Genomic DNA, 17,770 nt, shown 5'->3' with positions numbered 1-17,770 from the left:
TGTTCTGCTTCAGCAAGGAACTGGTGCATAATTCAAATCACTGTAGTTCCTCTGGATTGTTTCTTCCCAAAAGTAGAAGAGCCGTGAGCAAGAAGTAGTAAAGTAGTAAAACTTTCTTTTCTGTGGTTCTAGAAACATTTCCACTTATTGCTCTTCCTTTCAGCATCATATTTTTTTTTATTGCAACCTTTCAGCATATTTTCTGTCTTTGCTGTTTGACCTGAACTTTCAAATCTGCTTTGAGGTTGCAGTCTCACACTGACAATTGAGTGTATTTCATGTATTTATGTCAGTCTGGTTTTATTAAAGTGATCTACACTTTCAACTAGAGTGGCTGGAAAAATAGCTTCAAAGAAAAACTAAGTGGTAGTTCAGGCTCAGGACCTTTTATTTGTTCTCTTTTTAAGTAGTGCTGTGGAATTATGTGGAACAGTTGAATAGCAGGCTTTTTGCTAGCACCTGACTACATACAATAGTTGTCAGGCCTCTCTCACAACCATGCATGATTCTGAGGTACCTTTCCCCAGGCAATCTGCTTTGCTGCTCTTTTATCTGAGTACCTCATTTCTGCAGTTGTCCTCAAAAGAAGTGTTATCATACCTTTCTGTGAATTAATCCTTCAAATCTTATATAGCTAAGCTGAGGTACCCATTAAAGCAGCAGTCCTACAACTATCAGCAGAACTCTAGCAAGTAGATGATTTGAGATGGGGCTTTTGTCTTGGTTAATTGTGGAATAGAAGACTGCATATTATCTAGCTAAGATACTCTAGAAGTCTTTGTGACAAGTGGCTGAATGCCATTCTAAATTCTCTATAGCCACATACACTGCTTTTTGGAAGGCAAAGAAATACCGAATGCCTTTAATTGAATAGGAGATGGTGATTTAAGCGTGTGAGCCTTTTATGTAGCACTCTATTTTTGTGCTCATCTTTTCCCCATCCAGCATATTAACAGGGGGAACCTGAAGTAGTGCTTCTCTGAGTAGACTGTTGTTACACATCATGAGCTGTAAAACTGAAAAGGACTTTGTTTGCCTTCCTGTTTACCTTACCAGTACTGCCAAAATCACTCTTAGTGGGGCCTGCAAGTGAACAGGAGGATGGAAGCCCAGCCTTGGGGCGGTGGTTTTAAAGACTGGGTTGGGTATAGGGGTTGGGTATAAGATTTCCAGGTTTTCAGAAACACAAAGGTCCTGGGGTAGCCAGTGACCCAGTGTGAGCTTTGAAACTGTGTTTGGGTCTGGTCCCAGAAGTGACCACAGTCATCATGGGCCACTGGAGAGCCTGGAGAGTTGAGCACAGAGAAATCTAATGAGGTTCAACAAGGGCCAGTGCAGGGTCCTACACCTGGGGAGCAATAATCCCAAGTACCAGCACAGGCTGAGTGCCGATCCACTAGAGAGCAGCTTGGCAGAGAAGGACCTGGGAGTGTTGGTGGGTGAAAGCTGGCCATGGCCAGCAGTGCCCTTGCAGCCAAGAGGGCCAATGGTACCCTGGGGTGCATTGGGAAGAGTGTGGGTGATCCTGCCCCTCTACTCCACCCTACAGAGGCCACATCTGGAGTGCTGTGTCCAATTCTGGGCTCCTCAGTACAAGAAAGATAAGGAACTCCTGGAGCGGGTTCGCTGGAAGCCACAAAGATGGTTTGGGGGCCTGCTTAGTGTGGAGAAGGGAAGGCTGAGAGGGGATCTCATTAATGCACAGAAGTATCTCAAAGGCGAGTTCTAGAGGATGGTGTCAAATTCTTTTCAGTGATGCCCAGTGACAGGGTGAGGAGCAATGGCCATAAACTAAACGCCAGGAATGTAAGGGAGAACTTCTTTACATAGAGGGTGGCAGAGCACCGGGAACAGGCTGCCCAGGGAGGTTGTGGAACCTCCCTTTCTGTTGACCATCAAAACCCATCTGGACGCATTCTCGTGTCACCTGCTCGAGGCCACAGGGGGCTTGGACTTGGTCACCAGACGGTTGGAAAGGACCTAACAATTTTGTGACTCGGTGTGAGATGTGTCTCGTGAAGAGATGGGGCTGCGCTGTAACACGGGGCGTTCAGAGGAAGCACAACACACATAGAAAGCGAACGGTTCGCAGGGAAGGGAGCGCACTTTACTTCACAAGGTACTTTCGGCCCGGCCACCGGGCTGCCACACGCGCCACCTCAGCCCAGCCCCGCCGGCCGCAGGAGGACGCGCCTGCGCGCGCCGGGGCCAGCAGGCCGCGCCGGACACGCGCCGCAGCCCCCGCGCGGGCGGCGCCGCGAGCGGCGGCGATGGCGGCAGCGCCGGGCGGGCGCGTCCCGCGGGGGTGCGGGCGCTGCTGATCGCCGCGGTGCGTCCTGCAGGTAAGAGACGGAGCGGAGGGCGCAGGGACATCCCCCCTGCCCGCCCCTGTGCGGGGCTGCTCCCGGCGGGGCCATGGGGAGCCGCGACTGCCTCGGTCCGCGGTAAAGCTGAAGTGGCCGAGGTTGCTTGGTCCTGTGTTCTTCTGGTGTTCGGGAGTCTCGGGGACGAGGGGACACCGCTGGTGTTTTGTACTTTAATTGCTTGCAGATATCCAGAAAGCGTCTTGGTAATTCTCTTTGCAGAAGCCTTGTTCGCGGTGGTGCAAAAATCTCGCTTTAGTTGTAAAGACTGGCCGGAGTTACCCTCGTGAAGGTAACTCATGAAGGACACGTTTTCTCTGTGTCACAGTGGGAAGCATAATAGCTGCTTATTATTATTTTTGGTCTCTATGGTTTCCTGTTTGTCTGTGGAAGATATTTCCAGCCCCTTGGAATGTGTGAGATAGCAGGGCAGCCGGGGAACCTTAACTTGCCGTGTTGCAGGTTTGGTGTAACACGTACCCTGGTAGTGGCTCCTCTGGCAGGAGGATACAGGAGAGCTTTGGAGTTGCATGTCCTGCTTTTGACAAACAGAACCTGAATTGCATCTTTCCTTCATTATTGCGACCTTGTCAATAAAATAGTAATAGGCAAACAGGAAAACCCCTAACTCATCACTTTGTCATAGTGCCACCTGCTCTGCCAAGATCCTGTGCCAGGATCCTCTCCTGGCAGGATCTAGATTGCTGCTGCACGCACAGGAAGTTCGGATAGCAGGCTGCTGGGTTGTAGGTTTCATTTTCGTGAGGTCTGCTGTTGGACCGTACAACCATAAAGGTGACATTGTTGTTTGATTTGGTCTTTATTTTCTCCTTTTAAAAATGAAATTGATAAAATTTGCCTGCACAGGCGAAAGTGAATTTATGGTAATATCCCTTGAGAAGGTCAAAGGGCAAAATAGTTGTGCAGTGTTGGTACCTTATGTTCTCTGAATTGTATTCTAGATACTGGTCTTAAGTGCGTGAGTTAATACCCATCTGGTCCAAATCTCCAACAAGATAAGTCAGGTGTTGCAAAATGGACCACTCTGTTGTTTAATCATTGCAGAAGATTAACCCCTGTGGAACACGCCACAGACCTTGGAGTTTTGGTTTTGTGCTGTTTTGGAGTTTTTTTCTGTGGTTTTATTTTTGCAGGTTTTTTTTTGGTTGGTTGGTTGGTTTTTGTTTTTTTTTTTTTTCTTCTTCATAACATTGCTTGCTGTTGTTGCACAATAATGTGGCTAGAGCCCTCACCTTTGACTTTTTCTCTGTCTCCTTGTCATCACCACACAGCTTACATGCTACCTTGTTTCTCCAGAATATGCCAGAAATAATACTTAGTAGTTTCAATTGGGCCCTGAATTTTGGACACTTTGTTAAACGATTTGGTAAAGAAGTTGCAGTGTAGCTGAGTATGCTCACAGACTTAATTTCTTATTAATGTTGTGCATTTAATTATAGTTTTACAAACTCCTGTTATTACTTGTGGAGTTCTGGGATTGTATGTGTTGGCAGAAGAAATGTAAAAGACTGTCTGTTTCTCTTTGTCTTTGCCTAGTATTTCTTAACTATGTAAGATAGAGGTGGAAAAGGCAAGGGTCACCTTCTAAGGCTTGTCTGCCATGGGAAGTCTGGGCATAGCACACTGCTGCTGACATTGTTTACCAGTGGGGCATCTCAGTGCTTTAAGCAAGCCTTTTAATTTCATATTTCAAAACTCCAGCAGATTTACTGGAAAGATGTTTGCATAATTTCTTCTGCTATTTGTAGTTGTACCTTGGAGGGTTTCACTTCATGTTGTGTCATCTTGTTTCTCTTTATTTAAAGTTTTTGGGTTTTTTTTTCTGAAGGGATCACTCCTTTGGTGTTGCCTGATCAGTGAGTTCTTTACATACACTCCAGCAGTGGCCATACAGAACTGACAAACTTCAGCTGGAGGAGGGAAGATGACATCCTTAGGTGCACCACAGGAGGAAATGCGTAAACTGACCTTGGATACACCACAGAAAGAAATACGTGAACTGTCCTTGGATACATCACAGAAGACAATCAGTAACCCGGTAACTCCTCTGTCATTTCAGCAATGTCTCCCTTGGGAAATGGGGCTTTGCTGTTTGATATCAGCAGTACTGTTTTGCACAGAGAGGGATGCTGCCGAGAGCTCTGCATCACTCGGGTGTTCGAGGGAGAGTGTCACAGGTGACACCAAGAGCTGATGGTGTTTAGAAATTGTGCTGTAACCAAATGAACAGGACTTTCAGAAGAGGACAGATTTTCTGTCAGCCTTGGAGGATAGTCCTGTTTCATGTATAGCTTATGTAGATGTCTGGCATTTTTGCAGAATATGCTGGAAAGTGAAAGTATGATAAGATGTGTTTTCACTCCTAATTCTCTGTAAACACGGGTGGTGCTTGGCAGCTCTCATGAAATGTTTATTTTGTGGTGCCTGTAACTTCAGTCTGACCAACTAAACTTGGAATCTTTTTTCATAGTTCATATCTTAATTCATAATAAATCTTATTTTCTATGGAAGACTTGAGCTGACATGATTCAGCAATTGCAAAGACTGGATTTGACAGAATTTTGTTTGCCTAGCTCAGAGTCTGAAAACTTTCTCTGAAAAGTTCTAGCATTCTCATGGTCTGTGACAACAGCCTGACTTTGGCTTACCCTGAAGGAGTGACCTGAAGCTATGTTTTGTGTTGTGTCTTAAAAAAGGTCATTCATCTGAACCTGCAGGAAGTAGTATTTTTACCATTCTGTGCTAGACTCCTTTAAAAATACAAAAATCTGTAAAGTATTTATGTGGAATGTGCAGTAGCACAGACCTGCACACTTCCTTATCTATTGCAGCTTTGCACTGTCCCACTCTTGGGCCTTCAGTGGATCTGATTGTTTATTCCCAGTGTGTGGTCACTGCTGCAAAGTGAATAGAGTTAGGGATGAGGGGGGAACAGTTTCAACTTCCTTCACAAGACCCCAGCTGAAAGAGGAAGGAAAGCTGTATGATTAACTAGAAGGTGGAAGGACTGAAGTGCAAAAGGAAAGGGAGGATGAAAGTTGGTAGATGGAGATCTTGGTGGGGGAGGAGGTGTGAAGGGAAGGATTAGGAGATGTTTAGAACAAATGACTAGCGTCAGAGAGAGACTTAAGAGTCCAGAAAAATTGGGTGGTTGCAAGGGAACTGGCCAGTAAGATGGGTGAAAAGACCTAGCAGGAGATTTCAACTAGAGCTTAGGGGTCAAGAGTCTGTTGTAGGAAAAAGAATCAGTATTTGGGATTGGAATATGGAGGCAGAGTTGGGAAAGATTGTGCCAATGACTTTGGGGCAGCCTCCAGACAAGGCAGTGAGCAGCCTGCTCTGTCTGACCTTGCTTTGAGCAAGACATTTTGTTAGAGACCAGAGGTGCCTTCCAACCTCAGCCCTTCTGTAGCAGGGCAGGCTGTGAAAATGTCATTGTTTCAGTACATTGTTCCATTAGCAGCAAAACTTCATAACTTTATTACAGGTTTGAGTCTGAGATGTATTTCTTCATTACTGTACTGTTCTCAAGCATGCAGAAAATCTGCTTGGCTCCCTTATGCCCATTACTCCACCCATCTGGCAAGAAATGATGTCATGTCCCATCTGGTGGGGCAGCTGTCTGATATCCAGCATGCTGGATAAAAGCTTTTATCACAGTCCTTTCCTCTGTAAGAACATAATTCTCCTCTTGTTTTATGAAAACTGTCATTTTCTTTTCGGAAGAACATAATCTTCGAGACTTCTCAAACTCAGTTGACATTGACCAGTTGGCTTTAGAACTAAGTTTTGGAGGTCTGGAAAAAAGGCAGGGTGATGGTAGATCATGTCTTGTGACAAGCACTATTGTTAATAAATGCGGAAAAAGTAGTAGAAGAGCATCTTGAGGCGTGAGGAAATTAAAGGCACATTCTGTGATGACAAAGTCCCATTAAGTCTGTAGTATTGCACCCAGGAAATGTTCTATTGTGGTCTTGTCGGTTCCACATCTGAGCTTCTGAAGAGTTATGGGCCACCTTTGCTTTTAAATAAATGCATCCTTTTGAATACAAAGAAGTGCTTTTGCCACAGTTCCTTTCCAGGAGTATAGAACTTTGCTTCACTAAAGTGGTAAAGTCCCAGTATCCCTGACCTGTGTGTGCTTCTTTGGTTTGTCTTTGGAGACTGAACCAGTAACTTACTACTTTATTGCAGTAGAGCTACTGCCCCTCAGGAGCAGAGTGTAAAAATGAGAACAATCAAGATACACTTTTAATTTTTGATTATTATTGTTTGAATAAAAATTATCTTCTGGTGTGCTGCTTGTATTTTAATGAACCAAGCCACTACTAGTTAACAAAGAGATTTCACTTTTCTTTCACTTTTAACACTTAATTTCACCTTTTAGTTCTCCTGTACTGCACCTGCTAAAGCCAATAAACATGGTGGGACTTAAAACAACCTGCCAATTTGAGAAGCAAGTCCTATTTTTTTTTCCTGATGCAGAAGATGACTCTAAATTAGGTTTTATGCAATGGGCGGGTAGCTGAGAAGGAAAGTGGAGAACGGGCAGAAAAGAATGTGTATCTACTGGCAGAAATGATCAACACTCTGGATTTAGACAATTTCTGTTGTTCCTTTTTCCTCACAGATTAACAAAAATATGTGTCAGCAAACACATACCCTTTTCATATCTGCCTGTTTCGTGCAATGATCTGTATATTTTAAAAACAAAAATCTCAGCTTGTTGTTTTATGGTCCAATATTCCATTCAAGAGTATTAATTCCAATGTTTTTGTTATTTTTTCTTGTTAAATTACTGGAACTCTTGTTTGCAATTGATGTTACATTTCAGGAGTATCCTAAAATCTTATAAACTACCAAAGCCAACCTTGGCAAAATTTTCTTTTGGTTAACCAGAGCAAATGCAACATTTTCTACCATTTACTTTCTTTTTCAATCTGAAGCACATCACACATGTGATGAGATGTAGACTTATTGCTTTGCTCTTGGGCCAGGAACCTGGGAACTTCGACAGTTTAATATTAAGGTGCTTCCTATCCGTTCCTGAAGGGAAGCATCTCCCTGCTTTATGATCAGTGTAGGGCTTCTTTGAGCACGTCTCAGTCTTTGCCAGTGAGCTGTGCCTGGGTGTTTGGGGCTTTTGTCCTAACTGACATATCCCTCCCTATGGCTTAATTACTCTCAAAGTGCTGTCATTTCTGTTCAGTGTAACATCCATATGTTACCTTCTCCAGCTATTGATAAGGAAGAAAAGATAGTGAAGCTTTGAGCCAGACTGCATACTGTAGGCGCCATAAAATCCAAGACTCCTGAACAGGGCTGTTTTAGTGCACTTTGCAGTTCTTAGCTGATTAGAATGAAGTATTTTGTTGTGTTTGTGTAGGTTTTACTAAGGAGACACTCTGTGGTATAGTCTCTTCCTATCATTGTTTTCCCTAATGGAGCAAGAACAAGCAAAAAGGCAGCTCCTGTAGTCTGGGGTCGGGGGAGCTGTGGAAGTTGCCTTCTGGTACCAGCAAGGGGCTGACAATGGTCAGCCCTTGGGAATGACCTAATTTGAAGTGAATCCTCTTCATGCTCTGTGAACAGTGAGGCAATAAAATATTAAGACTTCATCTGAGAGTTAAGAATGGAGGATGGAAATTTTAGTTTTATCTGAAAGTCTTGGTTTTCATAGGGGAAAATATGCCAGGTTTTCCCTTCCTGTTGTGGATTCTTTTATATTAAAGGCTAGTTGTGTTTCTTCTAATGTTGTAGAGCATCATATAATTAAGAATTAGAATACTAATTTTTAAACTGTTTTGGGGTTTCTTGCCTCCATCACAAAATGGTATTGGAATATGTTTTCTTCTTTTTTGTTCTTCCCTCTTCTAGATCATTCCATATGTTGGAACAATACATGGTGGCCTTGTTCCTGGAGAGCTGATTGTGATACATGGGACTGTTCCTGATGATGCAGACAGGTAGAGGCTATGTTGTCATGTTTTGCACTGTCACCATGTGAACAAGAATGTAAAGGGTGAAATGTTTCCCGGGGTCATTCTTAGGATGGCACACAAAGGCTTGTTCTAAATCCTTGTGATAACATCAGATTGAATGCAGGCTTAAAGGGTAATCAGACACCAACAAAATTGATAACTGAATGTGTTGTGTGTAGGAATCAAGTTAAACTGGGATAAGGAGGTATGGACTAGTGCTTGTGCCCAGTAAGGGGGTTCTGTTCCCTGACCTTATCCAAGGTTCATTTGATATATATTCTGCTGAAGGTGATGGAAGGGAAGGTGGTGAACACAGTAAGTCAGGAGTTTCATGATATGAATGGTGACCATTAAATAGATTTAAATATTTGTATTCACTGCAAGTAGATTGTGGCAGAACCTTTCACATCAATGTAAGAAGAGAGGAGAACAAATGTTTCTTTGGGGTTTTTTTCTTATCCAATGACATTCATTGTGTCTGCCTGTTCTGAGGCTCCACAGTAAAACACAAATGTACCAAGCCTTTAGGTGAGTTCTTGAGAGACTGAGCTGAATGTGGTTTGTGTTATTTTTGTGATTAGGTTCCAGGTGGATTTACAGTGTGGCAGCAGCATAAAGCCTCGAGCTGATGTGGCATTCCATTTCAACCCCCGCTTCAAAAGGTCCGGCTGTATTGTTTGCAACACACTGGAGAGGGAGAAGTGGGGCTGGGAGGAGATCACTTATGAGATGCCCTTTGGAAAAGGAAAGTCATTTGAGATTGTCATCATGATTTTAAAGGATAAATTCCAGGTGAGTCTGGGTTGTTTCTTCATCTGCAGCCATTTTCAGGCCAATAAAGTAGAGGTATTTTGTATACTTGAAATAAATATTGGAGGTCTAGGTGTCTCTCTTACCTAAAAGTTTAGTTTAACCTCTGTTACAGAAAAGTTTAGAGCTTTTCTTTAAAGAGGTGCTAAGTAAATCAGACCTTTAATTTTGTATTTCTTCCCTCCACATTGGATGAGTAGGCGAGGAACTTCCTGCCATAGCTAATGGCTACTCCACCCTTCCCTCTGTATGTGCAAAGGGCTAATCTTGGGATAAACATGTTCTGTGGCTATTATAGGACAGTCCTCTTGGAGGGAGCATGTGAGGTGTATTTGTCTTGCTCTGTTAGACTGCAATAATAGATTCTCTTACATTGATAATACCACATTGGTAAATGATCAGGTGTTAGAAACAAAGGTGTGAAGTGCAAAGAGAGACTGAATCCTGGATGAGCTGAACTTAGTCAATCTGATATTTCTAGGACACTCCTAGGAGTGTTTTATACCAAATTGTTTCTGTACCAAACCAGTGTAAACCAGAGATGTGTGCATACAGTTTGATACATGGCTGGTGTAATGTATGTTTTATACAGGTTTTCTGTTTGGTTTCCTGTCTCTTTAGGTGACTGTAAACAAAAAGCACTTGCTGCTCTACAACCACAGAATTAGCCTTGAAAAAATAGATACTCTTGGAATATATGGCAAAGTGCAGATCAAAACCATTGAGTTTGTTTCTAAGGTAAGTTGTATAGATAGCTGACTTGTTTGATTCATTTCCTCTGTCCTACTAAACTGCATAGTGGGATTTAGGGTGAAAAGGAAGGGGAAGCAGCTGCACAGTCCAGCATTAGTGAGGGGGTTTTGGTTTCCCCATATTTCAGCATGTGACTGTCATGAGGATTTGTGTCTTCCTGTTTTAGTCTTGCAGTAAAGGGCAAGAATGTGACAAACATTTACAGCTTACCAAGTTAACAGGACAGATGGTATAAGAATTTATTGGATACTTAGTCTATGAGTGGATTAGACTTCTCAAATATTGCTTCAGAATGAAGTCTTGAGTATTTTGTGCTTCTAAGGGACAAGTGTAGCCATGGCTGTAACTTGGTTGCTTGGCTTTGAAGTGTCAAGGTCAGCCACAGCTGGAACTCCTTGTGCACATAGCCCCGTTTTTCCTGCTTAACTGACTGATTTGTTGACTGAAGTCAGAAGTGTACATTTATGAGGATGAGAAGAGGTATTCTTTCTCAGACTTTGTAGTGGACCAAACTGCAGTGAATTCGATGTGAAGACTGTGCTGTGCCTCCTCTCAGCTGCCAGCTCTGCTGCTGATAGTAAACTAGCAGGGAGTTTTTCCCTGTGGAGAAGGAGAGATCCTTTACTTCTGAAAGAGTTAGATTTTTAGAACAGAAACTGAAGGTGATAAATTCCAGGGAGATAGAGAAGGTGAATGTCTTTTCTCTTTTCTGCCACTCACTAAGGTAGCCTACTTACTGCTACTGAGATACTCTGGGTCTCTTTGGCACAGTCTTCACTACATTGTGGGTGATGCTTTTGACTCTTGCTGCCAAATACCAGGTCTAACTCAGGTCAGCAGACTAATAATTGTTTTGGTAGGAGGTGAAGCTGAGCATAATGAAGTCTAAGCTTTAAACATAGGTCTGCTGTGTTTAAAGATCATTTGCAAAGCCAGTAAACAGATCTTCATGGGTCCCATCACTTGGCCTTGGGCATGTTATCAGAATAATATTCCTGCAAAAGCTGTCTGCATCCTAATCTTGGAGGACTGACTCCAAGAAGAGCTTGAGGGCAAGCAGGTGCTGTAGCTTGGTTTCTGCCCCAAGCACAAAACATACACTTAGTTTAATCTGTGCCTGCTGATGCTGTATGCTTTGTGGAAGAAGGGAATGGAGAAAGGTGATTCTTTCCTTTTAGTCTTTGCTTCTAATAGACTTTTCTAAGGAGGAAGTTGTAGGTTTGTATTGAAATAAACAACCTGAAGACACAATCTGGTGGGGCTAAGCTGAAACTGTCTCTGCCATGGCCATGTTGCTCATCTGTCCTTCCCATGAGAAGGGACAATGGTGTAGAAGGGCTGCTTAGAATCCCAAGAACCCTGCTGTATGGACTTGCCACACTGGTATTTCTGCCCCAGTGAGGAAAACTCTATGGGTACCCTGAGATCCTGAGGGTTTGACAGTGCTCTGACTGTTAAATAAAGATTCAAATTGTAATGAGGTGATCTTCAGAAATCTTGATTTGGCTTCAGCAGTTGATCTTCAGAACTCTTCTGTAGTTTGTAGGTGTTTGGCTATTTTTTTCATTAACATAGCCCTAGATTTCCATTTTAACAGTTCACCATTCAAAGCATGATGATCCTTACATTGCTCTAAACCAACTTTATGCTAAAGTTATATGATGTTAGCAATGACACCTAAATATCTCTCTTTCTGCAGTCTTTACAAGGCTCTCAGCCATCGTCTCTAGGAGTAACAAAGATAAGCACAGAAAATGTACGTATGTTTGTAAAAGGTTGAATGAATCTCCCTGTTATCTGATAAGCTAGGTAATGTTCTTTTCTTCTCTTGTAGGGGGAAATGCCAAATGGTTCACAGTTGGTAAGTGTTTCCTGTAGATTCGTGGCATATGTAGAATAAAAAACAATCAAAAACACTTCAGTTATTTATGAAAAGACATGCACAAAAGACAAGAATAAAGGAATTGACAGTCAACTGGAGAAAGATCATCCAGGTTTTGTAGAGGGTAATCCTCTTCGCTGCTGCTAGTACAAATGAGACTATTGTTAAATAATTTAGAAAACACAAAAGATAAACATAGCATCCACAACCATAAACAAATTAAAAGTGAAGTATCTGAAGTTTTAAAGGACCAAGTCACTTTTTTTTTTCCAAATAGGCATACTTTGTTTTCTCTGCCTTAGGGAATATCTGCAAAGCAGAAGTATTCTGCAGTCGTATTATGTTAACATGTGTGGAACCTGTCTGCCACATCTTCCTCTTGCTGACAGATCTCTGTGTGCACTTCAGGCAGCTGGATGCAAGCGTTGCACCTCAGGGGTGGAACTTGTACCCAGCTAACATGGAGTATAGATGGAGTGAGTGCTCATCTTTTTACAAAAACTTGTGCAGGTGGACTGTATCCACACTGGAGCAAGGACCACACTCAAACTGAAAAGGGGCTGAAGCCAGGCATATATACAGATAGAATTTGTGGAGAAAGTGAAGTTGCTGTGAGTGCCGTAATTTTAGATGCTTTGTCACTTGACAGCCTGCCTTCTCCAGTCTTTTTTTCAAAACCAAGTAACACACAATATTGTAATTTGCAAGTTGTGGACTTCAGCAAAAACATAAAAGTGAAGTGCTGTTCCCTGGTAAAAATAACTGCTAACACAACGAAACAGTAAAGACGTATAAAATACTTGCACCGTCTATCATTATGAACTGCTGCCAGGAGGACAGAACACTTAGTGACTCTCCTTCTAGTACTTATGTGACCATGGGACAAGAACACACCTTAGCATGAGTCTTACTCTTTAAAGCAAAACTGATACTTCCAGAGATGAGAAGTCAGGTATAAGTCTGAATAATTATGTGATATGAATTTAAACTATTACAGGGAGTTTCATGTTTACTTTTTTCTTTTTCTTTCCTCTTCTTCCCCTCCTTCCACAATTAGTGGTGGCAGAAGTAGTTGTAAATAATGTTTGCTTTGAACCCAAGGTAGTAGTCTAAATTAAAACCCAATACATAGATGTATTTATCTCTGTAAGTTTTATACTGTACTATTAGGATCCCACAGTATGCTGTAGGAATAACTTTAGCTGTAAGTGCAGATTTGCAATTGTAGGCCAAAATTTCATCATGCCATAGTAAAGCTCAGCTTGTATAAAAAAAAAGCAAAAAAAGTAAGTCACAGTCAAGCTTTTTACTGGGGGTGTACTTCCAGGGTGTTCCTTACATTGGGAAACTCGATACTGCACTTCGTCCAGGACGCACAATTGCCATTAAAGGAGAAGTGAATAAAAACCCAAAGAGGTATGTATAACTGATGGGGTTTTTTTCTGTTATTTAACTGAGGTGCTCTTGAGAATGAGTAGGCCTTTCCATTGCCTTTGTATATCCTTACTTGCAATTTAGCATCTGGAATCACCTGAGACTACAGTGCAGTTTCCTCAGGAACCAGCAGGATGACCACTTTAGAGAGGACTTAAAAGAGCAGTTCCGTTGTGAGAAGTGAAGGTAAAACCTGAGTGTCTTACCTACTAAACCTTTGTCATTCACAAATTTGTGTGTTTGTTCAGGGCTTTCCACTGTGCAGGAAGTGTGAGCAGATGTACAGAGACAGCTTTTGTTCTAAAGAGATCCAAGAGTAAGGATCTGGCAGAAATAGGTAAAACATAAGCAAGGCGAGTTGCTGGTATGCTCAAATGCTGTGTGTTACAATATTTCTCTGACAAACCTCCTTGGGATAAGCATGAAGGTGCCTACCTGACAATAACTGAGTGATGAAGGTGATTAACTGAGTGATTAAAAAGGATGGAGCCCCTCTCCAAAAAGGAAAGGCTGAGAGAATTGGGATTGTTCAGCCTGGGAAAAAAAGTGCTTCAAGAAGACCTAATTGTGGCTTTCCGGTACATGAGGGGTGCCTATAAGAAACATGGAGAGAGACTATTTAGAAGAGCATGTAGTGTCAGAAAAAGGGGAATGACTTCCAACTGAAAGAGTGTAGGTTTAGGTTAGATATGAGGAAGAAATTCATTACTGTGAGGGTAGTGAGACATTGGAACAGGGTTCCCAGAGAAATTGTGGATGCCCCATATCTGGGGCAAGGCCATGTTGAATGGGGCCCTAAGTAACCAGGTCTGGTGAAAAGTGTCCCTGTTCATGGTAGGGGGTTGGAACGAGATGAGCTTTAAGGTCCCTCCCAACCCAAGGCATTCTGTGATTCCATGAAAGCTAATAGGGGAGTATGAGCGATGATTTCGATAGCAAACTAGGAATGAAGGATTGCAAAGAACACGTTTTCCAAACATTAAATAAAGCTCAGGGAGTAGGGAAGCATAACACAGTCAAAATGGAGCTGAGCAAGTGTCTGTGCTTCAGCATGCCTTTTACTTGAAGGGTAGTTTTGGCTCTGCAAAAACATGCCTAAAAATGAAGCAATTAATGAGAAATGAAAATGATGAGAAGAATGTTTTCACATTGCATGTATGTATTGCACTCCCACTTCCTCGGGGTACGTTTCTTCGCCTCAGTTGAACAGCATTCAGAGTTCATACTGGAATGCAAGGTCTGGAATCCTTATCCACAAAGTTTGGATGGACTTCAGATTGAATAGGATAATTAATACTTAGAGAATAGCATTTCCTTTCTTTCTTTTAGCTTGAAAAGTTTATTAGCACTTTTCAGTTGCTGAATGTGCTCAGATGCGTGTAAGCATGAAGAGGCTGTTGGCTGTTAAAGCATGCAGGTTGTCTGCTTTTTATGCTTGTGCTTTTAAACCTATATATTTATACAGAGTTTATAAGTTATTTCATATATTTTGCTTAGTTCACACAGCTTTAGATGTTTCTTTTTCTTGGTGAAAAAGAGAACTTCACAGCTTGGAAGTGTTGCCATATTTCCTATCTGGACTGAATAATTCTCAAAAGAGGGCAACAGTCTGACAGCTGGTGCTAATTTGGGTAGGGAGGAAATATTTTTTTTTTTTCAAATGCAGTAAGGTCTTTGTCACAGGTTGAAGCATTCATTTGTATTTGAATGACTGTTCCCTCTGATCACCCTTTTCTAGAGCTCCCCTTTAGAACCCTGTTAGGTGGGCATGTCTGAAATGGCAGAGTATTCACTCAGCCTGTTTTTGTATGCATGATATCCCAGCAGTCTTAAATGTATGGAGAGAATTCCTAAACTTTTCCTTAGAGTCCAACCAGTTTGTTGGCAGAAAGGATATGATGTCTTTAGGTAAAACAAAGGTTCCCACACTCCATTGCCTGAGTGAGAGGTGGGGAAGCAGGCAGCTCCGTGTGTTCCTGTGAGAATGCTGCTTCCTAGTGCAGTAGGGGAGCTGCTCTTGGCTCAATAGCTTCTTGCTGAGACATGTACAGAAAGCTGTGAGTGATGAAGTGGATCTAGCAGGGTCATGTCCTACATTTGCTGCCTCCAGCAAAGGTTTCTGTGCAAAGGAGACGAATGCATGTTGGCTGGCTGCCTGCTTGCTTCTTCAGGTGAATCACAGCCCTGGCTCCCAAACAGCCTGAGTATTGGCTAAGGACTTGGTAAATGGCATTGGCTGCTGTTGTCATGTTTGTAAACCCTTGGTGTAGTAATCTTAAAAAAAATATCTTACAGCTTTGCAGTTGATCTGAGACCAAGTAACTCAAAGGACATTGCTTTACATCTGAATCCCCGAATGAAAAATAAAGTTTTTGTAAGAAATTCCTACCTTCATGACAGCTGGGGAGAAGAAGAAAAGGAAGTTGCTAACTTCCCTTTCAGTCCAGGGATGTACTTTGAGGTAAGATTAATTGAAACCGCATCAAACTGAAAAAAATCTGCCAAGCAGATTAACATTGGTGCTGAAATGTCCTATTACTAATACAGATTTAAGTAAAACTGCTATTCCTGCGTTTTGTGTCTTGAAAATACTTAGGATTAAATGAGACCATAGAGAGCAGAGATTTGTCTTTATTTAGTAACAGTTTTCTTTTTAAGTAGTTGCAAAAATTCAACCTGTGCTAAGAGCAAATTTAAATTAGATTGAGTTGGACTTGATGATCCTTACCGGGTCCCTTGCAATTTAAGTTATTCTATGATTCTGTGAATTTTATTGATGCCCTATTTTTGTTTTTAAATGTTGCTTTTGCATGAAACATTCTCTGTAACAGAAACATGTCTAGCCCAAGTCTTTGCTAGGTCATCAGATTGTTTTTCACATTTTACCTGAGCTTAAATCTTAACTGTTTCTCTTCTTGCTTTCCAGCTGATTATTTTCTGTGATGCCTACCAGTTCAAAGTTGCTGTTAATGGTGTTCACACTCTGGAGTACAAGCATCGTTTTAAACAACTTGAAAAGATCAACATAGTGGAAGTCACGGGAGATGTTCTCTTGTTGGATGTGAGGAGCTGGTAGTTCTTTTCAATCAGTACTAAAATAATTTAACCTCTTCTAATGACAGTGCCTCCTTGTCAAGTACAAACAGGTGCTGACTCATGCTGAGCCTGCCTTTAATCTATCTAGGCTTTGCATTTGCCTGAGTTAGGCAAGTACCAGAAATGCTAACTGCAAATTTAAATCCTTCTCTAGACTTCATTTTCCTGGCAAGCTGTTAGTGTTTGCTCAGATAAATCTCCTGCATTACTGAACCTAGCAATATGAAAATGCTGCATCATACTGTGTCCAACAGTTGCACTCTGTTTGTTAAGTTGAACTACCATTTAGCATTCCTTGACACCATACATTCAATATTGTAAAGCAGAAAGGAGACTGAAATAGAATCCAAAGATAGTTATCCACATCAAAAGGGATGTTTATAATTTATTTAATATAGAACCGTGGATTATAATTTTATATGTCTTAATTTATGTTAGACCAATAACCTTTACAGTGAGGCTGGATTAAGCAAACAGGTGACCCCTTACTTCTGGCAAAAGGCAAGAAGTTTGATCTTACCTCTTAGCCTGCTGCTGCAATAGCATCTTCTCTGACATCTATGGTTATGTCACCTCCTGCTTACAAGGGCCCAAGATTTCTAGCTTTTAGTTTTCCAAAGTGAAACACAGGAAAGGGATTTAGCTGGTTTCAATTACATGAACTTTGCAAAGCTTGTTTGATCTGAAGTGACTCCTAACCGGGTTAAGAATCCTTGGGGTCTGAAGTAGATGTTTGTGGGTTTCATTTTTAGAATATGTCTGAATCCAGGCAGTCCAGGTAGAATTTCAGCTGAGATGGCACTCGACTACTCAGCAGTGGACTAGAAAACGAATCCTTTTTCAGTCTGGTATTAAAATACTATCTATGTGATATAAACTGTTCCTATTCAGTTTTCCATATGTCAGTCAGCCTTTTTATATCCTTTTTAAAAATAAGTTACTATTGGTTGTCAATATATGCCTGAAGGATGTCCCTGTATGTCTTAAGACTGCTAATACTGAAGCAATTTCAAGAATAAGGTGTACACTAAAAGACTTTAAATGAGCAAATTTAAATGTATAAAAAGCATCAATAAAAGCATATGTGATCTCTGCTTTTCTCTAAGTGTAGCTAAGTAGCTATGATCCCTTTTGGGTGTATTATTTTGGGTTTATTATCTTGTTTTGTTATTGTCTTACCAGTATCTCTAAGCTGGCAAAGTGACCCAAAGTGACTGGAGAACCATTTCCACATCAAGGAATCAGTAATGCACAGAGCAGTTAACCTCAGCAGGTGCTGGGGCTGGGCTGTGGCCGTGCTGGGGTGGCCTTCAGGACAGTGTGGTGCTGTGCTGTACAGATCCCTTGGCTGCAGGATAAATTCAATGGACCAGGGGCCCTGGTAGGCAGCTCCTCATGGCAGTAACACCACTTATGTGTTCTTGCCTTTA

The 17,770-nt window shown here is 41.8% G+C and overlaps 1 protein-coding gene across 2 annotated transcripts; it reads left to right on the top strand.

Moving 5' to 3' along the window:
• Positions 1-2,231: 2,231 nt before the first annotated feature.
• Positions 2,232-17,440, top strand: LGALS8 (galectin 8). Of its 2 annotated transcripts, XM_041485453.1 has the most exons (10): positions 2,232-2,342; positions 4,213-4,422; positions 8,262-8,350; positions 8,947-9,157; positions 9,797-9,913; positions 11,628-11,684; positions 11,763-11,789; positions 13,138-13,226; positions 15,540-15,705; positions 16,171-17,440. In XM_041485453.1, the coding sequence occupies exons 2-10, from the start codon at positions 4,309-4,311 to the stop codon at positions 16,318-16,320; spliced, it is 1,020 nt and encodes a 339-aa protein (XP_041341387.1). In that variant the 5' UTR covers positions 2,232-2,342; positions 4,213-4,308; the 3' UTR covers positions 16,321-17,440. The 2 variants fall into 2 exon arrangements, with proteins under 2 accessions (XP_041341387.1, XP_041341388.1); XM_041485454.1 differs by lacking the exon at positions 11,628-11,684.
• The last annotated feature ends 330 nt before the right edge of the window (positions 17,441-17,770 follow it).

The sequence above is a fragment of the Pyrgilauda ruficollis genome, unplaced genomic scaffold (genome assembly GCF_017590135.1).
Source record: "Pyrgilauda ruficollis isolate IOZ18807 unplaced genomic scaffold, ASM1759013v1 scaffold70, whole genome shotgun sequence".
Taxonomy (NCBI): domain Eukaryota; kingdom Metazoa; phylum Chordata; class Aves; order Passeriformes; family Passeridae; genus Pyrgilauda; species Pyrgilauda ruficollis.
The sequence above is the reverse complement of the archived record's forward strand: the minus strand, read 5'-3'. Positions and strand labels throughout refer to the sequence as shown.